Source organism: Hippoglossus hippoglossus, chromosome 12, assembly GCF_009819705.1.
Source record: "Hippoglossus hippoglossus isolate fHipHip1 chromosome 12, fHipHip1.pri, whole genome shotgun sequence".
NCBI classification, from domain to species: domain Eukaryota; kingdom Metazoa; phylum Chordata; class Actinopteri; order Pleuronectiformes; family Pleuronectidae; genus Hippoglossus; species Hippoglossus hippoglossus.
The window spans coordinates 10,780,305-10,807,387 of NC_047162.1; the positions used below are offsets into that span (position 1 = coordinate 10,780,305).

The following is a 27,083-nucleotide window of genomic DNA, read 5'->3' on the forward strand; positions in this document are numbered from 1 at the left end:
GGGCCCCTGATTTTTCTGCTACGCCTCAGTGCATTTCCATAAAGTTGGCGGTCTCTTTGTGTGACAGGTTTCCTTGAGAGCATCTTTCACCATGACAACAGCACATTTCTCCACATGTGGATGACGTGTATGTATGTACGTACACGCGCAACAGTGTTTGTGTGCGACCCTGAGCTCGGTGTGAGTCTGTGTGCGCGCGATCCGAGGGTTGGTGGATGACGCCACGTGAGCTGGACCAGTCAGACCGGTCAGACCGTCGCCGCTGCGGGTTCAACACTCCTCTGCTGCCGCTGCTCTCCTCCGGTCCTCAACCACCGACCAGCAACAACATCTCCCGGGGACGCACACGCTCATCTCCGCGGTAAAAACAGACAGAAAGCCCCCTCTGGTGAGTGGCTGCAACACATCTGCGCGTTTGCGTGTTTGCTCCAGGTTGAGGTTTCATAGGTTAGTCACACACATGGATTTTGGCCGGAGGTTAAATAGTAGCAGGGGTTTGCAATAACAGCAGTGTATGTGTATGTATATGTGTATGTGTATGTGTATGTGTATGTGTGTGTGTGTGTGTGTGTGTGTGTGTGTGTGTGCGTGTGTGTGTATCTTCTATAGTTCAGTTTGTTACAGCTGTAAAGTACAGGATCTGAAATCACATGTGGGTATTTCATCATCATCGTCATCACCATCAAACCATGCTGATTTCTACCTGAAATACAGGTTTATCCTGTCATTTGGAAGAATGTAGCATAAAAGTTAGATCTAGTAACGTTAAAATCTATTCCCATTTTTTTATTTTAATGTAAATGTGGCCTGTGTTTCAGTTTTGTTTAGGTTTGACAGCAAAATAATGGTGTGAAAATGGTGAAACTCAGTTTTTTAGGTGGTAAATGTGTTGAAAACTATTTATCAGTAATATTCAAAAGGAATGAACAAGTTAATTTTACGGATGGATGGATGGATGCTGTTCTGCTCGTACCGTCATGGTTGAATGCTCTGATTAGTCACTTTGAACAAAAACGTCATCTAAATGATATGTATTGTAATGGAATGGAATGGATACAAAACTGGTCGTCCATTTTGCTCCCTGGCCCAATGTGCCACCACAGTAAAGCACTAGCATTGCACTGGTACGTCCTCCTGAGAGAAAACCTCATTTCCAGTTCAGAAGCTCCAATATTTGCTTCATTGGTTAAACAATCCTCAGGCCATGTCATCAGTTTTTCTCTAGATCGTCAAACATGGTGTGGAATGTTCACATCACATCTTCTTGTTAAATACCTTAAATATTAGATAAACAGTGAAATTTGTCAGTTAATTTTCTCTTGATCAACAAATCGATGAATTATGTGCTGCTGCCTCCTCTGGGCTCCGTCCTGGAGCTGTTGCTTGCATTAGAAATGAATGAAGGTGTTTATTTTTAAACCATTGGCTTAGATCAGACTTTGACACGTGTGATTGTATTATATTACAGGAGGATGTTACAACTTCCAAGTAGCACAGTTATACATTGATACCCCCACCCACCCCAGTTATTTTATAGTAACTCATTTAACCCCCTGCCGCCTCCTCTCTGCAGCCTCTCTGACAGTTCCTCGAACAGCCCTCATCATGTCTAAAGGCACAGTGGTTCTGGCCTACAGCGGCGGACTGGACACGTCCTGCATTCTGGTTTGGCTGAAGGAGGAGGGCTACGATGTCATCGCGTACTTGGTAAGATCTCAGGACCGGTGTGTCCGTGTGTGTTTGTGTGCAACAGGTGTCTTTTAGTTGGTGTTGACCACCAGCTGCTCTCGTGTGTCACGCATCTGAAGTTTTACAATTCGCTGTTTCCAGGCTGCTGATGCAATTTGCACCCCACCCCCCCCCCCTAAAAACACAAAAACCCTATCAGATCTCCTGTGCCGGTTCACTCTCAACCACAGGATTTGGCTGAAATAATGCCAGTGCAAATCTAGGTGGATTTACTCTTCGGCCAGGGGCAGCTCAGAACTGCACAGCAGGCAGATTTCCTCACTTTTCATTCAGTGGGTTTGTGGGGGGATGGGTGAAGGTCTATAGTTCACGGCTGTGGCACGTGAGGTGCTTTTAGGGCTGTGGCTCTGCAGGGGAGCAGAGGAAGAGGAGCAGCAGCCATTGATCCATGAAAGTGATTTATTGTTTGTGATGCAGTTACAAAACAATGTGCTTGTTTGAACCTGTCAAAGAAATTGACATCAACCGAGGCAGAGAAGGATAAATCCACAGACATAACTCACGCTGGTTGCTGCAATGCTTAGGTTCAATTAAATTCATTTTATTTGTATAGGACCAACTCGCAGCATACATTACCTCAAGGCACTTTATATAGTAAGGTCAGCAAAACCTTGAGCAGACGCAGACGCGGCCATGTGCCTCGACCAGTTGGGGCGAGCGGAGAAAAATGGGGGAGAGAAGAGAGAGAGAGAGAGAGAGAGAGAAGGGGAGAGAGAGGAGAGAGAGACCGGGAACAGTTGTGTAGCTGTCATACTTAAGCTCTGTCAGTGTGGTTGTTATAATGAAGATAATTAAAGTGATACTTGTACATGTCGTGGTGTTATTAATGATAGCCCCACCATTTAATAATAATAATAATAATGATAAGAATAATATCCGAGTCGTCTGCAGCTCTGGAGTCGGAGATACCTGCGGAATAAAAGAATAAATAATATAAAGATGACAAAGACCATGAAGACCATGAGGAGTCAATAGTGTGTGATCCTGATCCTGCAGCTGTGGTGTCATAGAAACCCTGATGATGGGAGAGACAAACAAACACACAAACAACACACAATGTTGTTGACTTAAAATAACGTGATGGAAATACCTGAGATATCTGTTTGTAAACAGATTAAATGGATCTGGTTTGTCTCTTCAGTTCACATTTAACATATAAGAAGCTGACACAGACCAGCTGCCACATCAGATATGGCTGATAATGTCCCCCGTATCAAACTGATGCAGGTCTGTTTTGTTTACTAGATGAGTATCTTGTATTTTTATGGGAAATGGAAACATTCCCGTATTTTGTGTTCCGCTCTGGGGCCCAGGCAGCTCCTCGAGCCTTTAAGTGGTGTTCATGGTTGGTTTCGGCTGTGAAGAGGTTGTTGCATCTCCTCCACCGACGTGATCTGAATGACAATATGGGGGAATGTCAGAATTGACACTCACCAGGCACGTGTCTTTGTGGTTCTGTGGAGGTTATATATTCGCTACCACGATCTAAACCAACGATTAACCGCATCACTTTGATGTGTGATTACATTTGTGTGTTTCCAGGCCAACATCGGGCAAAATGAAGATTTTGAGGCTGCGCGGAAAAAGGCAGAAATCCTCGGCGCAAAGAAGGTGAGTGAAATATGATGAAAGATATTACTGTGGATGAATATGAGAGTGTCATGGATCTAAGAAGCTAGAATATGATGTAAGGGCATTATCAAAATGTTCTCATGTTCCTTTAAAAAAAAAAAAAGGTTTTCTAAATTATTTCTTCACTGTCTGACAGTAGGTTGGTAGGTTGATTTACCTGGTACTTTATGTTTTTAGGTCTGTTTACTCGTGTCCCTGGCAATGGTACAACAAATAGACATAGACAAATTTAGCTAAATAGTGGACAGCGTTTTTTCCCTTTCTACATTTGTTTGTGGTTTAACAATTTCTAAATTACTCCCAACCACCTTTCATGCATCCTGTTGTGTAAATAAAAGAAGCTTTCATATCAGCTAATCTCGATCGGAGCTTCACCTCAAACATCTGAACACAAAGATGTCGTTACTGTAAAATGGGCGTGACACAAATAAAATAACGATTCTTTGGATAATGTAATGGTTGTTTCATTTTGATGCATTCATATCACTTACTTGTGCTTTTGATCGTCAGTTATCTCTCGCTAGGGGGAAATTGATTTCACGTGTAAATGGTCCACAGATGCAATGAATCAAAAAGCTCTGTTCCGGGTCCTGACTTCTGATCCTGTGCAGGTTTTCATTGAGGACCTGCGTGCACAGTTTGTGGAGGAGTTCATCTGGCCCGCAGTTCAGGCCAACGCTGTGTACGAGGACCGCTACCTGCTGGGCACGGCCATAGCTCGGCCCTGCATCGCCCGCCGCCAAGTTGAAATTGCACGCAGCGAGGGTGCCCAGTATGTCTCCCATGGTGCCACGGGAAAGGTAAGCTATCACACAACTGAGATCCAGTTTGCTGTACCGCAACTGAGTCCAAGCTGAGGTGGTGCCACCATTCCACCCCAACTATTGTTTTGTGAGTTAACAAGGCCACTGTCCATAGTCTGAACCTCAGGATGTGTTTTCAGGGTTGAACATTAACCTTCTTTAACCAAACTGCGTCAGAAGGTCAGAGATCTACTGCCCCTGCAGCCGTTTCTCTCCTCCCTCACTCAACCTCTACTCACTGAAAAGATAGAGCTGTTGTGTGAATCTGAAGCAGATGTCATCATTTCTCTTGCCTGCACGTGTCTGCATGACATGAATTATCAGCTAAATGAAATGAGTCACTGCAGTTTGAATGAAAACGCAGGCCTGCTCGACGCCTGAATAGCATGTGTCAGTAAAGATTGAAAAACTGCCTGGGTTCCGATATCCGTGTTTCTCCCTGTGGCGTATTTTACTGCTCAGTTAGCTGATAAACAGCCCTGCATTCTCTAATTCACATTTATCTTATTATTAAAAATGGAAAATCAACTAATTAGTCTGGATTTTATGTCACAAGATTAGGGTTAGGGTTACTGAACAGTGTTGAAATAATTGCATTATCATAACCTCAGGCCGCAGCAGGTCTTCTGGCTGTTGATTTTACAAGCTGCCTTCATCTTGATATAAATATACAACAGAATACACCACATTAAATAACACAGACACTGGGAGAACATGCAAATTCCACCGCAAAACTCATCTGCCAGAGCGGGATTTAAACCAAGAACCAGTTGATCCCCAGGGCCACAACTGTTCTTGAATATAAAACCTTTGGAATTTGTCCATGTATCGTTTACACTTTGCCCATAAGGAGTGAAGTGACTCTCTGGCCATCAGTTTAAATGCACAAACACCAGAGGATAAAGATACAATACAGACCCTTCCATCCATCCGTCCATACTGCTTATCCCCTAAAGGTCACAGAGGGCCTGTAGATGGAGACAAACACCAGATCATAAAGTTACGATACAGACCCTTCCATCCATCCATCCATCATCTGTACCGCTTATCCTTTAAAGGTCACAGAGGCGCTGGAGTCAATCCCAGCTTACATTAAGTAAGAGGTGGGGCACGTCCTGGACAGGTCGCCAACGTATTGCAGGGCCAACGTATTGCAGGGCCAACGGATAAACTACCATTCACACTCACGTTCACACCTTTGGGCGTCTCCAATCAAACTAAGCTGCATGTCTTTGGGCTGTGGGAGGACGTACTCGGTGAAAAGCCATGTACACACAGAGATACCCAGGCTGGCTGTCAGGTTCTAACCCAGACCCCTTCTGGCTGTGGGGTGACGGTGTTAACCACTGCACCACGATGCCGCCTGTCACAATTTGTGAGCATCCGTAGCTGTGACTGAACAAAAGATTTAATAGGAAACATCTTCGACCGTGTTGATCTTAAACCATTAACCCCGACGTACCTCATTCCTGAGACGTGGACCTCATCTTGTACCCTCCTCTGTGTTCTTCAGGGTAATGACCAGATCCGGTTTGAGCTCACGTGCTACGCCCTCTACCCCGAGGTTAAGGTGAGTTTACTGAGGTGACCCCCCCCATGTTGTTTGATGCTGCATCTGTCGACGCTCATACTCACTCCGTCTCTGCTGGTTCTGCTCAGATCATCGCACCGTGGAGGATCCCCGACTTCTACAATCGCTTCCGCGGGAGAAAGGACCTGATGGAATACGCACAGGTAACAAGCATCAGTAAATCAATGAGCCACATGTCACTTTTATTATTGATAAGACCATCAAACATGTGGGATTACTCATTCATCAATTGATCTATAGGGTATTGTATTGTATAAAGCTTGTATATTTTAGTTTATGTAGTGTGCATGTGCAGGAGCTTTAATCTGATTTAAATGTATGTTCTCCTGATTTAAATTTTCTTGCTCCATTCAGAGATTATTATTTATTTATTTGTCTCTGGTACCCACTGTTACATACAGTATAATTTCTCCCCGGGATCAATAAAGTATTTTCTTCTCTTTTCCATATGTGTTAACAAAAGAACAAAAAAGCAGGAAAACATTTCTCCATGTGTATTGATTTGGTTGGTTATAGTAAAGAATATGATATAACAGTGAATGGACTGTATTTACAGGACATAACGCTGTATAAAAAGTATGACAATCTGTTATTATTTCCCTTCTCCCTGCCTGTGATTTAATGTCACACTCATGATTTCCTCGACTGTTCGACCGCACACGTTCCCTGACTGTTATGACTTCACCTGGTCCCCTCACTCACACCAGTTTTGCCCACTAGAGGGCGGTCATGATGTTTTAGTTGTGTCCTTGGAGTGTACAGAAACTTGTCATGCATCATGCAATCTTAAAACACCGACATGTTTCCTTTGAACAAGAACCATCTTTCCCTTTGATAGAGAGAAAATCAGCCTGGGGAAGCAGACCTATTTCAGTTACACAGCGTGTCATAAACCAGCTGCTTGAAATACTTTGCTACCCCCCCTGTCCACAGACAAGTTCAGCTCCGATTTTAAAAAGCCTCTCGTGCAGCCTTCAGGTGCAGAGAGACTGCAGGTGAAAGGATATGAATCATAACGGCTGCTTTCTCTGTCGCACTGTAGAAACATGGCATTCCAGTGCCCGTGACTCCACGCGCACCCTGGAGCATGGACGCCAACTTCATGCATATAAGGTGGGTCGGAAGTTTGTGTGGGTGTGATGCACCTTCTCTTTAGTTCTGTTTCAACGTCTAAGTCAAGTAGGAATCAAAATGATGGTAATTCTTTAAACTGTGTTTTCTAAACAGCTACGAGTCTGGCATCCTTGAGGATCCCAAGGTAAGATCAGTTCCTAATGGAATGTCATCAAAATCTTTGAATTATATTGAACTTATTCCACTCTATACCGATTTTTAGATAAAGCATGTTATTTATAATCTTTATCACTGGCACTGCTAAAACTGAAACTCTATTGGAGACATGAAACATTTATACAGGTGAAAAGAAAATGTTCACCTTTTTAGAATTTTAGATAAAATTTCATGAGATTCCACACAAACATCTGGACGTTCAGTGTCATCTAGAGGTGACTTAAACTGAAAACAGCAATCAGAGACATTATTAGAATTCATGAATCTACACAGAAATGGATTTTAAATCAGGACAGTAAACTAACGATGACAGTAAATAGTCTCCTCTCACGCACATACGCTGTTTGCTGTTGTTTCCACAGCAGCAGACAGAGAAAATATTACATTTATTTGGGAGTTACTGTAAAAATAACACGGCAGTACGCAGACTGTCCCTTCTGCTGACCCATGCCAGCTCCACTTGAGATGACTCACTCTCCCACAGTGCCATGGGTGGGACAGAGTTTGATCTCTGCCGAGGTCAGGGGTCAAAGCAGTACATACAGGTTGCCCCCAGTGACCCCCAGAGCTCGCATCCCTTGGTCGCTGTGTCTGTTTCTGTGTCTCTCCTTACCCCGGGTCCTCGCCGGGCCCTGGGAATAGCCCGGGACACACAGACACTGACTTGTCGTCAGCAACGCTTCGACTAATTCCCAATTTCATGGGAGCCAGGGAGGGGGAAGGGTTAGGGCGTTGCGCCCAGCTGGGGCCTCCTGGGTTCCAGCCCCAAGTCCGCGAGACCCTATTGTTCCACTAGTTGTGCCGCCGCGGGCTGCGACGTGGGAGGGGAGCCATTTCATCGTGACACCGTGACACCAAAATGTCACCAGTAACAGTAAAGTACAAAGACAGTGCGCCAGACAGATGAGTCCCCAATGGAAGGGGTATCACAGGGAGGCGAGGGGTCCCGCGCTGCTGGGGTGGAGATGCAGGGGCCGGGCCACTGTAACTCACAGACCTCTATCTCTCTCACTCTCTTTTCTCTCGCCCTTTCCCACCCCTCCGCTGCCTATTTAGTGGCCTGTGGAGAAATGTTTTGAAAAGAATGGGACCAAGTGGCTCAATAGCATAGCGATGTATGATGACTGTATTGTGTAACTGATTTTCATTCAGGGGGTTTTGTGTCGGACCATTTACTCCAATATTGAATCAATCAATGGCATAAAATACAATGAAATATTTATGGTTGCAGTGGTGAATACATTACCCCGAGCACAGAATGAGATTTTGAACTTTGAACGAGCTGCAATAATCAAGTAATTCTCCGTCGCCACAACCTCTGGCCTTCTGGGAGATTGAACTTCCTCCAAGAATGTCTATTGATGAGGGTCAGAGTAAACATCACAACAACAACAACAACATCTAAGTGTACATTTTTTTAGATTAAAGACTAATAAAAAGTAAATACTAACTTAAAACTTGAACTTAAAATGATAAGAATTGAACAAAAATTAGCCTATAAACCAGGAACAAAAGTGAATTTATCTCCCTCACGCTTAAACCAACATGTCAGATTTTGATCCACCTGGAAGGTCATCTGAAAGAGGTCATCTGGTTCTAAGTATCTCCTCTCAGTATCAGCCTCTCTCTCTCCTCCGGTTACAGCCCCGAAGGCTCGGGGCGGATCTGGACCATTCAAAGCCCCCCCGACTCCCCCACCTGTGCCACAATGGCCCCTCTCTGCTCAACACAGTCAGATTAGGAAATGTCCAAATGGTCGCTCATATGTTCTCCGATAGATAAGAGTCAGCAGAGTTCAGGTTACTCTATGATTAACACTGTATCCTTCCTGATAACCCCCAGAGCCACGGTGCCTGCAGCACAATGGCCCCCTGACTCATTTTTATTTACTCGCCGCTATTTGGTGGCATTAACCTGTGTGAAGACATGCACCCAGGGCAACTGTTGTCATGTCTTTACACACACATTTAATGGTGCTAGCATCCACCTGATGACAGTTCTGAGGTTGGGAAGTTGAACAAATCTAACTTTATATTTGGATTTGTTGGCACCAGGGTAGGACACAAACGCTGTGTGTCAACTGACAGAGATTTTTCATTCATAGATATTATGAGAAATTGTAAAGACTAAAAAATATTTCTACACACGCACTGATATACCGAAATGCATACAAATATCCATCATTTTATGTTCACATGACATGACGTGGAAAAATACAAAACTAGAATGGCACTCAGAGGAATGCATACCTCTGCCAAGGCCCATCAGTCCCCTTAAATTCAGTGAAGCTGCACCAAATATCACACACACAGTATATCAGTCCCCATAATATGTCTCATATACCTGATCTTCATCAAGATTCATTTTATTCCCTGGGAAATTGGTGGAAAATCTTGAAAAACTATGTTAAACAAAGTGAAAAAAGATTCCTGGATCTGCTCCCTGATCTGGAATCTGCACTAAAATGTAACAGGCTCTTCACTGACCCATACTGCCTCCTTACCCTGTAGTTTTAATCTTGCTTAAAAACAATCGAACCAACAAAGAAATGGACAGAGGTGAAAACATAACCTCCTTGAATTTAATTATGAGGAAATTAAATATGTACACATATATATTCATATATAAAAAAACACACATCCATTTTGTTTGACTGAATTTCCTGTAAATGTTATACTGTATATCACTATACAGGCCAGAGTTGCGATGTAAAATTCAACATCATAAAAGATCTTCACCTTCTGCTAGTCAGTAGTAACAGGTGATATTTTTCCTGACAGTACGCTTTATTCATCACGTTGTTATTTATCAGATCTGGTTAGTAATATGTCAGTTTATAAGGGTCCCTCACTGTCTCCTCTCTCCTCGTACCTCCACACATGAGCAGTCGGGCCTGCACCCGGAGGCAGCTTGACACTCGTCCTGTGTCATTAAAACATCACCTCTGTCTTAATTATAGCCCCCATCAGCGAGCTTCCCCGGGCCCGCACCCCTCTTTTGATCCCTGAGCCGCTCGTGTTGACCAGGAGTGGATGAGCGTAACGCCAAAGCCTGCGCTCACCCAGAGGAAATGAAAACTTGTTTTCTGCTGGTCGCATGGCTGGCTCCAGAGATGGATGAGCAGGCTGCCTGTAGGGGAAGGAAGTGGACTCGTAGGTGTGTGTGTGTGCGTGTGTGTGTGTGTGTGTGTGCGTGCATGAGAATGTGTGCTTTGAAGCGAAGAGGTCAGCGTTTGTCATGTGCCTGCGCTGCCCTCGGGTCTGATTGGTCTGACCTGCAATACTTAGCGGCTGCTCCCCGCGTCCGTCTTGGCATCGCTCTGGCTTTGCCTCCCATGAAATGCCTATTGTCATTCACTTAAGCTGAGGGGTTTTAACATTAACCAAAACATCCCGGGTGTTAAGAATATAAATATCTCTCCATGTGCGTCACGTGTGTATCGTTTTTTTTGCATTTTAAAGAGCGGAACAGACTTGAAACATGGTGATTTAAGTGTCATTTCCAACCCATTGCTCCAAAGATGTTTTCACCATTCGTTTTCTCTCTATCTCCCTCTCAACTCTCCCTTCCCGTCCCGTCCTCCCCCTCCCCCTCTCCCTCCTGCCACCTCTGCCTCTTTTTTTTTTGGCCCCGTTGGCTCCGATTGAAAACCAATGAGGCAACTAATATGTGGAAAGATAGAAATTTACTTGCTTTAAGTTCATTCGTCAGCCTCCGTCTTTGCTGTATGGGCCACGTTTAGCACAACAATATGGAAGAAGCAAAGACTGCCAAAGGAGCTGCTCTGTGCTACATGATGGTGCGCTTCACGCCCCATTTCCCACCAATACCTCCTGCACACACACACCCCCCTCGCCCGCTCCATCTCTACCTTTTCCTCTCTTTCAGGGCCACGGCTTTGGGACAGGTCCACCTGCAGGGGGTGGGAATTGAAATGCATTGATCTGTTGCTCAGTGGAAACAGGCGTATATTCCCTTACTTTCCTTTTTTTTCTTTCTTTGCAGTCACAGACTTGAGGTTTGAGCATGCATGACCATTTTGAGCGTTGCTAAGTCAGAGGCAGGAATTTGTTTAGATTTTTTAAAAATGTGATTCAATCAATCAGGTGGAAATAGATGTGTAGTGAGTCCTTTGTTGAAGCCACATCAACGATATAAAGGCCACGTTGTGTTTGTTGGTTGGTTAATTTGTTTGTAAGCAAGATTTATGCAAAACCTACTGGACGAGGCCAATGCGGGTCAGGGAAGGAGCCATTACATTTTGGTGTAGATCCCGATCAGGATGTTTTTTTATCACTTTTCTAAAACATTTTTATTTACATTTTCACAGATTTCTCAGGGAATAAATGATGGATCTTGATGAAACAAATATGGCATTATTATGGGACTGATTTCTATGAGTGTGTGGAATTTGGTGCAGCTTGATTGAATTTAAGGGGACAATTATTGGGCCTTGGCTGATGAATGAGTGTCATTCCAGAGAATTACCATAAGAGAAATTTCTATACGTTTTCCTGTAAGTTAGAAAACGACAACTTACAAATACAGTTGGCTCTTATGTGCTATACTTCATTTTATTTGAAGCAGGGGTAGAACCATGGGCAGGGCCAGGGGGGGCACTGGCCCCAGCTGTAATCTAATTGGCCCCTGAAGTGCCCCTATCCTGTCAGTAGTCGTTTTTTAAACAGAAAACATGACAATATGTTCAGAATTTTTATTTTCTAAGTCTCTTTTTTTGAAGCACACAATGTGCTCGAAGAAGGAAAACATTTTTCAAAATATATTCAATGTTGTGTGACATATAATCGGCCCCTCTGTGTAAATTGTGGCCCCTCTACGGCCCCTGATTCAGAAAATCCTGGCTCCGTCACTGACTTGAAGGTTAAAGAAGACAACCCGTGTGTTTACAACCAGCATGCAACACCACAGGAAACATAGTCTTTCTCATCCTCCTGTATTTAAAATTCAGTCCGTCTTTCCCCCCTCAAAGAGTATGCATCAAAAGGCTTTTTAGGGTAGTCATTTCACCCCTCTCCTGTTCACTCTCATTTGGCATCTTTCAGGGCTCTGAGGCAGAAAATAAAGGAGAGGGAAGACGGGCGCCTTCTCAGTCAATTTCGGTGTTTAGTTAAAAGGACGGAAAAGTGATTTCGCTGCTCGTTTTCTCCTCCCTGACAGGCGGCGAGCGGATGCCGATTAGTTATTGTATGATGATTTAGTGTCTGGTAAAGCTTTCCATTTAAATGCACCCAGTAGTTATTTTGCATAGTCCCCCTGCAATTTGCTTCAGCTCAGGAGACATTGGCCATCGCCTTGTCCTAATGCCATGTAATTGTCGGAGGGGGCACGTCGCTGGGCGGACGCATCAACATGGGCGCGCTCTTTCGGGTCCCAGCCGTGACTTAATGAAATCGCTCCTGGCTCCCACCAGCTGAAAAAGACACAACAAGCGTCTGTCACCCAGGACAACTTTTAGTGGATTTGAGGTGTGGACTTTGTTGTGCAGCAGCCGCTAAGCAAAAATTCTTTATCCCAAAGTAAAACAGATGAGAAAGGTCACTCAGAAAATCAAAGAACCTCAGACACAGATAGAAAGCAGAGATTTTTACAGAGACGACTTAATGTTGCTGCGAGAGGTTCTCTCATAGTATCAGGTGTGTGTTGACTTGTCAAGTGTTCTCTATTCTTGAGGATGTGAGTCATTTCTTTCTCTTGCCCTTTTCCCTCTCTCCGTCTCGCTGCATACCACTTTCCCCTGCCGGCCCCTGCGGTGAAGGGCCTCGCAGGGAAAATGAAACCAAATAGAGGAGAAAAATGGAATATTGATTTATTTTTTCTTTTTCTCTTTTGATGGCATTTTCAGGTGTCTCCTTTTTTTTTCACGCACCATCCTCTCTTTTCTTCCCTCCGCCCCGCGTCTCGAGCGGTCCGTTATCACCTCGCACAATAGTCTCCTTGTTCGCCGCGCTGCTCTTTGATGAGGTCTCAGGAGGTCCTGGTGGAATAAAGTGGGGTAAAGTGTGTGAAATAGAGTAAGTGAGTGTGTGTGTGTGTTTTCCCTTTCAGAATCACGCTCCGGACGACCTGTACCTGATGACCAGGAACCCACAGGATTCACCCAACAGCCCCGATCGACTGGAGATAGAGTTCAGAAAAGGTTTGTGCACTTGTTGTGTCACCTGTTGGTCCGTCTGTCAGGATGTACAACCTCTTCAAGCGAATCACTGATGGAGATGGAAAAACTTTATTTCTTTAATGCTCAGAACTGACGTTATTCATTCGACTTAATTATTCAAATGAAGTTATTCATTTGATCTATTTAAAATGAAGTCATATTTAAATCATGGATAGATAGATGGACAGATGGAAAGAAAGGTGGATTAATAGATGGATGGATGGACAAAGCTGCAGTTTGTCTGTCCTTGTCAAGAGACGGCCCGTCTCCGTTTTGCAGCAGCCTCCTGATGCAGCTGTGCATTGCGTTCTCAGCCAGAACCTTTGATATGAACAGCTCTCCAATAAACCTGATGGTATTGAGGGAGCGACAGGAGGGTCTGGCGTTGTTTCACTCAATGCAGTCAACAGTGATCAGTGTGTGCTGATTTTTATTCTCAACTCAAAATGAACTCATAATTTGATTAACACAACATGGGTTAAAAGTGACCCCACTCCGTTTTTATTTTCTATATCTTTGCAGTAAATTAATTTCGTCATTCAGTATTTCAGGTATTCCTCAATTAACTTATTTTAATTTATAAACTCTCCGTTCGTTCATAAGGTAATAAAGGAAAATACAAATAATGATTTGTGGTAATCAAAAACAAGATAATTAATGAATATATGGAATATTAAATGAATACGGGTCATTTTTGACCAGTGTTGTGCATTAGAAGGGGTTTGCATAGCTTGTGTATCAAAGGGTTAAATTAAGGTTACAACCTCCAAAAAAAGATAAACTGCTCAACTAAGTAAGAGGTGTTGGCACAGCTCAGCGAAGACTGCAGCAGAGTGTGGTCTCTGCACGGCCCTCTCAAAGAGGAGCTCAACCGTTTCCTGCAGGGTCTCCTCAATGTCCATCTTCTCGTCACTCAGCTCCGTCATGAAAGCTTGAAAGTTTTCAGTGACACAGCTGACGGACTCCTCAGGCTGGACCTGCTCCTTCATCACAGCTTCTTCAGAGGCAGCTGGAGCTTTCTCCTCTGTCTTCTCGGTCCTCTGGATGGATGGAAAGCCAAAGGCGATGTCCACCTGTACAAGAAGTTGAAAGTGGATATGCATTAAATTCAAACGTAATAACATTTTGAGTGAAAAAATCCCAGATGAAGTTTCTGAAATCTGTCACCCATCAAAATCAGTTTTGGTGCATTTTGTTGTAAACCATGAACACAGTGGAAAAGTTGTGTGTTTGTATGGTTTTTTTATTGAATGTTATCAGTTCTGAAAGTCCGTCCTCTCTCGTCTGTGAATCTTCAGGTTACTTAACATTGATGGTCGTAGCCACAGGGCTATGTTGCCCCTGCTGCACTTTATCACCATTCCTGACCACCCAGACTTATCCTTAACGCCTCACAGCATAACTTAGTGCAAGGCTGCCATGTTTGGCCCGGGGGCACACACACACACACACACACACGCACGCACACAGGCCGGAAGCATTAAGTCCAGCTAATACACTGAGCCCTGAGGGGCCAGAGAATCATTAGATATATGGCCACAAGGGTCGGGCTGAATAGTGGAAAGTGTCATGTGTTTGTGCAAAGTGAAAATGGCAAGAAACATCCCAGCCTGAGGCCACAGGCACAGATGTCCCTTCATCCCTGGTCACTGGTGGTGACGGCTGAAGATCACAAACATCAATTGGCTGAGAGACACTGGCTCCTCTGATCACACTGACCTGACAGCTTTATGAGCTAGAATAGTCATTTTAACAGAAGTTTAGAAAGTAGGTAGGAGGTTTGGTGACGCTTGAGATCATTAAAGTCAAAGCAGCTAAGGTTTTTTTTTATTTTTAAATGTCATATTCAGTGCTGTAACATTGAAGCTCGGTTTACCAGTTTCCCCAAAGAAAATGTTTAACTATAAAACAAGTTGGCGTCAGTGCAGCTCGAGGTTGCTTTTGTGAAACAGTGACGCAGTAGTAAAGCCCAGTCTGGTTTTGCGGGTTCATTGCAGGCCTGCGCTCCATTTTCACACATATTCTTTGCCTTTATTGAGCACCCTATGACAAAAGATGTTTTAGTTGTCCACACAAAGGCCCGAGCCTACTCCTCCCTCTGAGCACAAGATCAGCACAAGAATGTTTCATTTCATTCCCCCTCCCACCTTTTCATCCCTGCCTTTCTCACCAAAGTTTTCTCACTGATTAAAAAAGAATATTTAACGACAGGAACCTTTTCCCCCGTCAAGCACTCCATTCCCCATTCCTCTCCCTCTCTAAGAAGAAAAAGAAAATCATCCCTCCCTCCTTTCATGCCAAAGGAGTGGAGAGGAAAAAGAGACAGAGAGGAAAAATGTAAAGCAGTAATTTTTCCTACAACTGTGTCTGCACTCCCATTGTCTGCACTGTTCGGCTGCGAAAAACTGAAGAAAAGGATCACGGTAGAAAAAAAAAAAGACCCCTCATGGTACCGGCACGATGGAGAGAGCGAGGGAAAAGAGCGAGAGCAGGGACGAAAAGGCCCAGCCTCTTCACTCCCACGTTCAGACTCTACCGTAATTTATTTGAACTTTTAATCTAGTTATTAGGTATCTGGGAGGGGAGGGATTCTAATAATGCACCGTCCACACGGATCTCTCCTGCACTGAGAGGTACTTTTTCTCCTTCCATGGGAGCCACCACCGTTCCCGCGATATGGGAATGGGCCGGCGACAAAGCCCCTGTCCAAGAAAATTTGTCAAGTCCTTCACGTGTCAGTCCTATCGGGGGGGGGGGGGGGGTTTGTAAACAGCGGCTGAGAGGCGGCCAGGAGGGCTGCCCTTCTCTTCAAAGCTGCTTGACTGACAACTGCAGGCATGCTGAAGTATGTAATGGGACCGAGCGCTGGACGCACGGAGAGATTCTACAAATGGCTATATTCCATTCTCGGCACACACACGGACACACACACTCTCATGGACACTGTGTTTGTTTGCTGCCTCCACCTTTGGCCCGTGTTGCTCATTGAAGGCCGTGAATGAGCAGGTCCATGACAGTGATTGATGTGCACTTGGTTTAAGTGGCTTCGGAGAGGAAGTGTGCGGAGCGAACGTGGGTGTCTTTAATGAATATTGTGTGTGTGTGTGTGTGTGTGTGTGTGTGTGTGTGTGTGTGTGTGTGTGTGTGTGTGTGTGTGTGTGTGTGTGTGTGTGTGTGTGTGTGTGTGTGTGTGTGTGTGTGTGTGTGTGTGTGTGTGTGTGTGTGTGTGTGTGTGTGTGTGTGTGTGTGTGTGTGTGTGTGTGTTGGTTTTCTTTACTCTAGCCAATAGGGTTTAAGTTAGGCTATCCACAATGAATGGTCAATGCACAGTCCTAATAAGGATAGCTGCACAAACCTCTGTGTTTGTGTGTGTGTGTGTACATTTTGAGCCTACAACCTACAGAATGAGGACATTTTGTGAAAGTGAGGACATTTTGGCCGGTCCTCACTTTTAATGGGCTGTTTCAGACTTGGTTTTAGGTTTAGGTTAGTGTTAGGCATTTAGTTTTGATGGTTAGGGTAAGGGGCTAGGGAATGCATTATGGCAACAGTGTCCCCACTAAGATCGATGTACAAATGTGTCTCTGTGTGTGTGTGTGTGTGTGTGTGTGTCTAAAACAGGACGATGGACGATGAATCCACAAGTGTCTCCTGCACATGCGCGTGAACGCACACACCAAAAAAAAATCTCCTTGCTGAAGAGCGCAGGGGCAACAAAGCTGCGTGTGTAATTGAATTAGGTGAAGGCCTGCCCACGATTTCACAGCCTTCAAATGAGCAGGGCCTTTGAATTTATTAGCCCCTCTCACCACCTCCTTTTGTAACGGCTCTCACTTTCATCTGACGACTATTGATTTCAGTGACGGAGATAATGAGCACTTGTCAGCAGAGTTTTATAAACTCTGTAGTTTTTCAGTCAGTTGAAATTCATGTTACAGCAGCTTTCAAAAAGCTTTTGATTAACTAGGGTGTGTTAAGGTTAGATTTAGTTTATTATCAACTTATATAAAAGTATAACATGAATTGCTGTTTCTGTTGTTGATCCTCAGACATGAAAATGGATTCTGTGTATTACGACAGTGGATGTAGAGGAGGATTGTTGCTTTATTTCAACTCATTTTAAAGATGAAGTGAAGTTTTGATGTGATCATGAAACTGTGGAAATCAAACTCGTGGAGGCAAAGTCTTGAAAGGAAATGAAGATCTCTATTTTACATCATAAAGGTCTGAGTTAGTCTGCAGAGTAACTGCAGAGTGGCGGAAAATACATCAGCTTTTGTATTGTTTTCAATCTTCTACCACTTTTACACCAAAATTTGCAGGATGTAAAAACTAAAAGTATGCAAACGTTCATGGATATTTAGCGGCCAAACCCCGGTGAAACTCTTCAATAGCTGCTGGTCGCAGTCAGAGCTGATAAAAACATCAAATCATCTGATCCGTGAGTGAATGCTGCTTGTATCCATTCACTTTGCAGACAAAAGCCAGATGTTAGTGGGTTTTTTGACCAATGGAAAAGGGGCTAAATAGTATGATCCTGGAAGATCACTCTTTTCATTGGTTCCTCTCGCTGGTGAATGCACTCCTGGCGATAGGTTTTTGCTATCTGAGGGCAATTGAGAGTATTTATATGTGAGATTTCTATATGATATAATCAACATGTTTTCCCTTTAGGAGTTCCTGTCAAAGTGACCAATCTGAATGACGGCACATTCAAGGACATACCACTGGAGATCTTCTCACTCCTGAATGAGATTGGGTGAGCCTTTTTCTGTCGCTTATACAAAATTCTATAAAGCTTTATCGAAAAGAAAAACTTTCCATGTTAGGTGTCCAATAAGGAAGCCTCTTATAATAGGGTGTGTAAGTGTCACCAGAGGCGGAGCAGTGGTTAAGTTCACCACCTCTAAAGCATGTGTGTCTGGGATAAAGTCCCATCACACTTTTTCCTCCCGTGTTCATCTTCTCAAAACTCTGTGTTCTCCTCTGCCTTCCAACTGTTCGAATAAAAGAGGAGAAATAAAGGTGAGTCGACGGACGCCAAAGGAAAATCTGAAAATCCTTTAAAAAATGGTTAAGCTACTGCTGCTTCTTCAACACATGCATCACACAATAGTTATTCTAAACTGATTTTATGATTTCCATTATCAGCGGAAATATGAGAATAAATATTATAACAGGGATATGCATTCTTTCTTTGACTCATGTGGGTCAAATTAAATCAAGTTTATGTTATTTAAGTGTCCACTCAAAGTTGTCTGTCTCTCCCTGTCTTAGAGGCAAACACGGTGTGGGCAGGATTGACATTGTCGAGAACCGTTTCATTGGAATGAAGTCCAGAGGTAAGGAATAAAAAAATTATATTTCATTTTTAATGTGTCTTGGTGATGATGTTTTGATTCTATTAGTGCCAAATTAGCCTGACACTGTAAATGCAGTGAGATGGACATATTTGCAATTTTTACACTTTATATCTATTCAAAAACCTTTTCCTTTCAGTGTCCAGGGCTTTCATGCAATTTGCAGTTATTTTACTTGAGTGCTTTAAGTGTCACACTTGCTATTCCGCTTCCATAAAAGTGGGCTGGATGACGCACACACACACACACACACACACACACACACACACACACACACACACACACACACACACACACACACACACACACACACACACACACACACACACTCCTCAAAGAAAAATGTTTTCCCCTACAGAAGTTACTTCCATTCACTTATGCTTGTACACACGTGTACAGAAAACACACGCCGTGAACGAGATGGCGGCTCGCACGCCTCACTGGATAAACACAAACACACAGTCGATCACATACGTGCACATGGAGTTGAACTCGGATGTTTTTCTGTCTTTATCTTTGGTATCAACAGGCGACTCGATAAGCTCCTTTGTTGGGGTTTCTACATCTGTTAGCGCAGCAAATATACAAGGCCAGTGAGCTGCGTGGCCTCGTGTGATGCACACACACTCACACACACACTCGTGCGCGCTCCTCTTCCCCCACGACACTATGTGCTATGATTGGCAAATTGACTTGCCAACAGACTGTGGCTGTGGCGCAACTTGGCAGGTAGAAATTGGAAAATGGGAAGCCCACTTTTCTCTCCCTCTTGGCTGAACAAAAGATCAGAGCTTTTTCCTCCGCTGCAGCCGTAGGAGGAGGTGGAGCACAAGGTGTCCAAGTGGTTGAATAACCGCCATCGAGTGCACTTGTTGGTCCCCTCTGGAATGGCAGTCGCGTTCGCACAATAGATAATGGGGAGGGATTGAATGGTGACATGTCATACTTATTTGTGTTGGGTCATATTTATTTGTGTGGGGTCAGGGAGGCGGCGGGGGAACTGAAATGGATTGTCAAGACCGTTGTCACTGTGCTACAAAACATTCAACAGCCTGTGCGCCAGACTAACATTTCCCATCTGTCACGCTGCTGTCAAACCTCCGACCCGTTCCCAGGTGACGGTGTTAGCGGAGGCAGCACCGATCAGACGCAGTGGCAAACAGCTGCATTTCTTTATGATGAACAGTTTCCTTCGTGTGCTGTCATATTCCAGGACGACACGGAAAAAAATAACGGAGAAAATGTTAATATATCGACCTGTTTATTCAGGTCAAATGGTTTTCATCAAATAATGTCTTTATCTGCATGTATTTCTTTAGGTGTTGCCTGTTTATGCAGGACTAACAGCTCGCCCAGAGGGTTGCAGGGGTTCAGCTCAGGGTGAATTAATTCCTGACCTGAGCCCCTGCCGCCCTGCAGCATGGTTAGCATACCTGCAGTAACCGTATGAAAGATTAAAACCTCAAAAACCACAGGGGGGTGTTGTCTCTTTAAGCTTAACTCAACTGCCACTGTTGGAGCTTACCCAGATAGCATTTCATTGTTGCTCCTTGCCGCTAAGCTACAGCTCTCTTTCGGAGCACTTAAGCCAAGTTGTGTTGGAGGGCAGTTTTAACTTATTTATCTGATGGAGCCAGCGGAAATGTCCCTACGTGCCCTCCGCGGCCCTGGATCAAAAAGCCACAAGCCGTGCTTGGCTCAGGTGGCCGCCTTTCGAGGCTTTGGACAATTAGCAGCATTGCTAAGCTCCGTTTTTGGCCACCGGCACATAGCGAGTGCGTCTCCACTTTCGGATCAGGGCTGGGCGCTGCAGCGTTTGGGGGTCATGCAGATTGGAGCTCCAGCATTGAAGAGATTAAAGATTCAGAAAAGGATTTTGAAGTCAGGACGAATGGGGAAATGTGGGAATCTGGTGCGAGAATCTGTTTTAGAAGCTTGAATCAAAGAAAGTGTGACTCTCAGTTGAAACGGCAGTGACTCACCAACATGAATATTATCGATAAAGCTCCTATTTATGTTGTCAGATCTGTCTAACACCTTTTTACCCTGCACCCCTCTCCAATCTTTTATTTTTTTGTTTTAGCTGACATTTGAGTGACAGCTTCATTTTTCCTGTCATCTACCTCATCTTTTCTCCCCTCACCCCTCCCTCCCTGTCCAGAGGGGGTAAATTACAGGGTAGGGAGAGCCCTGGTCCAGGCGCCAGGCTGGCAGGGTCCTCCTACCCTGTCATTTACCCAGGACACTGAGCGCTGTGAAGGCCTGTCTGTCACATGCCTCATGGCTAATAGAGTTGCTCGCTCGCATAGTTTATGTTCCTGTGAATTGCCCCTGATGATGATGATGATGACAATGCTGCTGGTTGTGGTTTATTTATAGAAGGAAATTATATATATATGTGCAATGTCATTATTCCTTTTTTATTATTATTTAGCTTTTCAGATTAAAGTTGCAACCATTCAGATCTCAAAAATATCATAAATCATGAGAATAATGAGATACTGTGTTGAATGTCAGACACAGACACTGGTCTGTTAATCTATCAATCTATGTAGTGTTTCATGGACATATTTATTTGTTTTGTTGATTCTCTTGCCTTGTTTGTCAGGGATTTATGAAACCCCCGGAGGGACCATCCTGTTACAGGCTCATTTAGACATCGAGACCTTTACCATGGACAAAGAGGTCCGGCGGATCAAGCAGGGACTGGGTATCAAGTTGTCTGAACTCGTCTACAATGGTAAATCACTGAAATATATAATCTTCATTGGATTATTTCCTTTATTCTGTGTGTTTAGTGACATATTATTTGTAGAACAGGTAAAAGCACTCAAAAATGTAATTATTACCTGACCAGCATATTACCTAATGCTTACAAATGTCATCAACAATGCAAAGGAGGGTTGTGCATAATTTTAAACTTGCACGTGTAACATATTTTCTCCTTTTCACTGTTAGAAATGTCAGCATTCACAGTTATCATGTTTTTCCAATATTGCAAAGGTGGTCACTGGTCATCATTTCTGCCAGAGACATCCCTGTCCACATTATATAAGAGCGAATGAGACCATGTGTACATATGTCCCTGTATGTTACGTATGTTTGCATGTGTGTGCATGAGCTTTTCTTGGCTCAGGTGTCTTAATCCTCCCTTCTGCTCGGGCTCCAGTCCCCTGCACCTTCATCCACATAATAGGATCAGCGCCATTAGAGACCGACTACTAGGCCACTTCAGTTATACCCTCCAGAGACAGGAAGCAAACACACACACACACACACATACGCACACACTTACACACACTAACACACAAAGGTGCTATCTTCAGAGGCAGAGCAGAGATTAAACCCATTGTAGGTTTAAATCATTAATAATTCTGCAAATAGACAACAGACGGCCGGTGTTGGGGCTTATGTTAACAGTCCACCTGTCCTGCTTCTGTTTTGCATTAATGCTGAACAATGTATCTTCCTTGTTTGAAGTTATTTATCTTTCATTAGAGAAGCTGCAGCCGTCTGAGCTGGTGTTGTACTGACGCAGCAAGAAGAAAGTGAAATGAATATGTTATCTTATATATGTTATATATTTAATTTTCCCAACTTATTGTCATTTTTTTGGCTGTTGACTATTTGAAATAAATATATTTTTCATTACCTTTTAAATTAATTATACCAAATGATGAATTGATAATAGTGAAAGCGCAAATCTTACAATGAAACTGAAGCTCTCAAGTTCACACATGAACAGAATTAACCTGAAGAAAAAACACAAAATCTAATTCACTCTAAACCAAAACAGGGCCTGTTTTTGACTGTTAAATCGGAGGTGATAAAAGCAGGGAGGAATTGTGTCTTTGAACGTGGCCAGACGACGAGGTGGAGGTCAACCACTGATGAGAGGAGGACCCCTGCTGAGTGGGGCGTGCCTGACCTCTGAACATATACACACACATATCCCCTGCCCATCTGTCTCAGAGACTGATGGGAGAAAAGACAGGGGGGATGTGAAGTTCACCTGGAACAGAAATCAAATCAAAGCACACAGAGAAACATCTCGTGAGGAGCAACAACACAGAGCCCTGTAGACCCTGGTCTGAATGGAGGATTTGCATATTGTGTCATTGTCTGATCAATGTCTATTTTTCTTACAACATTAGGCAACAAATCAGTTACAGCAATCAGGGTTTTGCTTCGTCTTTGTGTTTTTAAATGAACTAAAACTAAAACTCTTTCAAACCTTTACTGTTCATATGCTCTTTGTGACATGTAGTATGTTCCTGTGTCCTCATCTGCCTCAGGTTTCTGGTTCAGTCCAGAGGGTGAGTTTGTGCAACACTGCATAGCCAAGTCCCAGGAGAACGTGGAGGGCAAAGTGCAGCTGTCCGTCTTCAAGGGTCAGGTCTATATCCTGGGACGAGAGTCACCCAAGTCCCTTTACAACGAAGAGTTGGTCAGGTACGTGTGTGTGTGTGTGTGTGTGTGTGTGTGTGTGTGTGTGTGTGTGTGTGTGTGTGTGTGTGTGTGTGTGTGTGTGTGTGTGTGTGTGTGTGTGTGTGTGTGTGTGTGTGTGTGTGTGTGTGTGTGTGTGTGTGTGTGTGTGTGTGTGTGTGTGTGTGTGTGTGTGTGTGTGTGTGTGTGTGAGACAGAAGTAGCCATGTGTCAGTGAATCAAAGTGTGTGCTTGTTCCTCCTCGACAGCTGTGTTTGGCTGCTCTCGGCCTCAGTGCAGCTATTCCACACGTCCACCAGTCGGCCTGTCGTCGGCCCAACTTCCCTCCTGACCTCCACGTCAACGTATTGAACGCACCCTGCCTCACAAAGACATCAGAGAAATGTCGGGCTCAGTTCCTGCAGGGCAGCCCCCCCGCCACCCCACCTCACCCCGACCCTAACCGCCCCCCTCCGCCGCACCCCCATGCCCTCTTAGCCGCTGTAACAGTGGGTTTGTTCAGGAGGCTGACCCCTCATAGCCTCTGGGCAGGCTCAGCACTGACCAATGTAAAAAAAGAACTCCATATGCCTCAGTCACACACACTCCAGTTGTACCGCAGAGTCAGAGAGCTAATGGTGTTTTCAGCCAGAGGAGAGAGGTGATTCCACCGGGCCTGTGGGAGGAGAGTGTGAGGGGTGTCATGCTAGTTAAGCAGGTCAGAAAGAGAGAGAGACGAGGAGAAGTGTCTCGCACAGTCAGCTATTCAGTTCCTCAGTGTGTTTGGTAGTGAGATAAAGAGATTGTACCTTCGCCATTTCAACCTATATATCTTTTTCTCCGTTTTTTTATTCTGTTTCTTTTTTTCAGTAAATCTCTGCTGAGTCACTCAAGATAAACTATGACTCACCGATCTTTCAGTTGCTTAGAAACTCTCACTGATGACGTCTCCTGTTCTCATTTCAAAACTTTGCCCTTTCCCAGACACACGTCTTGGCTCGGGCGACACTTGAGTGTGGCAGGGGTGTAGTGTTGCGACATCACAAAGTCCTCGGGGCCACGGACAGATGGCCGCAGTTGGTGTCCCCATAAAGGAGCTCAATACAACTGGTCCTAACAAAAAACAGCAGTCTCAGCAGCACACACACACACACTGACACACACACACACACATACACACACACACACACTGACAGTACTCAGCCATGATTTTCTCCTATGGGCCCTATCAATAAAGAAATGTTCATTTTTCAATATTGATACATAAAAACCCAAGATCGGTCTTCAGGGTTACACCTGTCATGTCATGAATCAGCTGTGTGCAGATATCAGATTGATGAGGAGTGAGCAGACTTTGCGTTTCTGTTCCGTCTGAGCTCAGAGTGATAATTAAAGTTAATATCAGCCGGTCTGTGTGAAGCTGTATATATCTTTATTTATTTTTTAGAATATGCAGAATAATGGTGCCTTTGTAAGTAGTTTATTCTCAACTTTAAAAAAATGTAGATATTTAATTTTGTCTTTTTGCATAAATCCCTTCTCCAAAGTTTTATAACAATTGAATGTCTGTGTACAATTTAGGAGATAATGTGGATAATACACATTTTAATATTCAAGGAAACAACTGTGTTGCTCACTTGTTGAATTTAGATGAAATATATATTAGCGGGACAAATTCTGAGAAGCGCTTCATACAATTTATTTGGGGTAGAAAGATTCTGAATCATACTGAAATCAAAGCATTTAAAATAATGATTGATGTAATTTATTTTTCTGACAGTTCTATATTGTCCACTATTGAACAAGGTAACAAAAAACACAAATTGAAGCTCAGATTTAATAAAAAATGCAGCTTTTTTAAAGATTGATTGGTGCAAACTCACAGTTAATATCAGCATGACCAGTGTATCAGTAAATATGTAAGAACACAAATAGGAATAGTAATAATAGGTGGTGCCTGTGGTATAAGCAGGATAGTCCAATGTTATATGTTATATTTCTTATTAGCGTTATGGTGATCATAACGTATACAGTGGCAGAGACATTAATATGTACCTAACAGATACACCTGGAAGCAGCCGTCTCTCTCTCACACACACACACACACACACACACACACACACTATAGGCATAAATCCCTGCTGGCATCCTGTTGTCGCTCCACAGGCAACAGTAAACGGCGTCATTAACACAGTGGTAATACAGCCCGTCACCGCACCCATCTGAGACAGAAATGTCACCCTGCTCACTGTCCGCTGGCTCCACTCTCAATTAGACTGCAGGGTTTCTTAAAGAAATACACAAAATATCACATGCTCACACACACACACACACACACACACACACACACACACACAGACGCTCAGAGTGCTCTATTCTTTGAAGCCACTCACTCATAATCATGTTCAGGTGCCGGGTAGGGAGCCTTGTATTGAGAGTTGATGATTTAGTTGTCGCTCTTTCTTTTTATAGTGTTTATCCTATCATTTGTTGGCAATTTCCTCCTTTGCTAAGTGCTTTTGAAGAATGAGTGCAAGCCGTACATTGGGTGTTGCTGGGAGGAGAGGAGGGAGTGTATTAAGCACTGCAGGTAGAAACTGCTGTAATTACACAGCACACGGACACTCTTTGTGAGACGCTCGCGCTCGCTAAGAAGAGACAACTGCGGCGAGCGGCTAAACACGACACGGAACAGGCTGCGGCACAAGTTATAGATTTACTTCTGGATAGGCTGGGAGACAGAAAACGCCAGATTACAAAATCATCTTGACACTTAGCTCACAGCTGATATGATGGGATTGTTTGAAAATGGGTAGCGTGCACCTTTTGTCTGCTTTTGTACATGAGCGTGTTTTCACTCTGCCTTTATTGATTATTCATTATTCAGGACAAACAATGCTTCAGAAGAGCATCCAAAGGAAAATCAATGGGGGGACGTTTTTCGAAAGAGCAGATTATCAATGATCCTGTTATTCCAGAGGCAGATCAGGCTCCGTGTCTCTTACTTTCCTGTTTACTCCAAACATTTCAGTCATACTGTTGCCAGAGTAACCGTTTACCTCAGTCCTACTTGTTTTCCTCCAACCTCAGATTTGATGATTGTTAACCCTCGTCTCTCTCTTGACTTTTCACTCCAGCATGGACGTGCAAGGGGACTACGACCCATGTGACGCCTCTGGATTCATCCGGATTAACGCTGTCAGGTTAGCGCCCCTTTGCCCCTTAATATTAACTCCAAACAGCAGGAATGCATGAGCCTGTGAGTAAAGATGTCTCTGTATAAATTACACTCGTGTCTTATTCCTTTTTTCCTCTTCTTGCTCTTCTCCGCAGGTTAAGGGAGCACCATCGTTTGCAGGGTTTCTCCAGCACCAAGCAGTAACTGCTGCAGCCCTGATTTTTCTTTATGCCCTCCTCTTTCCGCTGTGTCAAAACCAGTTGTAGCTTTAGGCCACCATTGTCCACCTTTTACCTTCATTTTTATTGTTAGCTGTATTAGCATTAGCACACCAGACACAAACATGAGAGCCCGACCAATGTTGATATTTTGGGGGGGCCAATGCCGATACAGATATTAGGGAGTCAAAAAATCCAAATACAGATATATTGGCTGATATATATATTTAATAAATTGCCAATGATTCCTAAGATGAAGTGAAATAATGATAAACACAAAAAAATATAACTGAGGCTTGATATTTCCCAGTTCAACCATAAATTTTATTATAATATTATAACCATCAATAAAAACACAAATAGAACCAATTATACAAAATTTGATTAAGGAGATTAAACATAAATGCACATCTTCTCTGCATTGTTTCATCTCTAAAAAACTAAATAGAACTTCAATATGTCACAGGCTCATATCAGCCATTATTTAACAGTCGGGCTCTGACCAGGTTTTTTTGGTGGAAAAGTGTAAAAAATATAAAATGTGGGTTGAGGTATTTAGTAGATTATTTCCTGAACTTGTCTGGTTCTTAGTATCAGTAGTTCAGTTCTTGAAGTTAAACATTTACAAATGAATTGTTGTAGAAATAAAATAGTGAATTGTG

General features: G+C 43.7%; 1 protein-coding gene across 2 annotated transcripts; it reads left to right on the forward strand.

Moving 5' to 3' along the window:
* The first annotated feature begins 14 nt into the window (after window positions 1–14).
* Window positions 15–27,083, forward strand: ass1 (argininosuccinate synthase 1). 2 transcript variants are annotated; one of them, XM_034602976.1, is made up of 15 exons: window positions 15–388; window positions 1,574–1,707; window positions 3,292–3,360; window positions 3,993–4,181; window positions 5,698–5,754; window positions 5,844–5,918; window positions 6,818–6,888; window positions 7,003–7,033; window positions 13,132–13,222; window positions 17,915–17,999; window positions 18,518–18,582; window positions 21,209–21,340; window positions 22,896–23,052; window positions 26,163–26,228; window positions 26,359–27,083. In XM_034602976.1, the coding sequence occupies exons 2-15, from the start codon at window positions 1,606–1,608 to the stop codon at window positions 26,405–26,407; spliced, it is 1,239 nt and encodes a 412-aa protein (XP_034458867.1). In that variant the 5' UTR covers window positions 15–388; window positions 1,574–1,605; the 3' UTR covers window positions 26,408–27,083. The 2 variants fall into 2 exon arrangements, with proteins under 2 accessions (XP_034458867.1, XP_034458868.1); XM_034602977.1 differs by having other exon boundaries at window positions 1,586–1,707.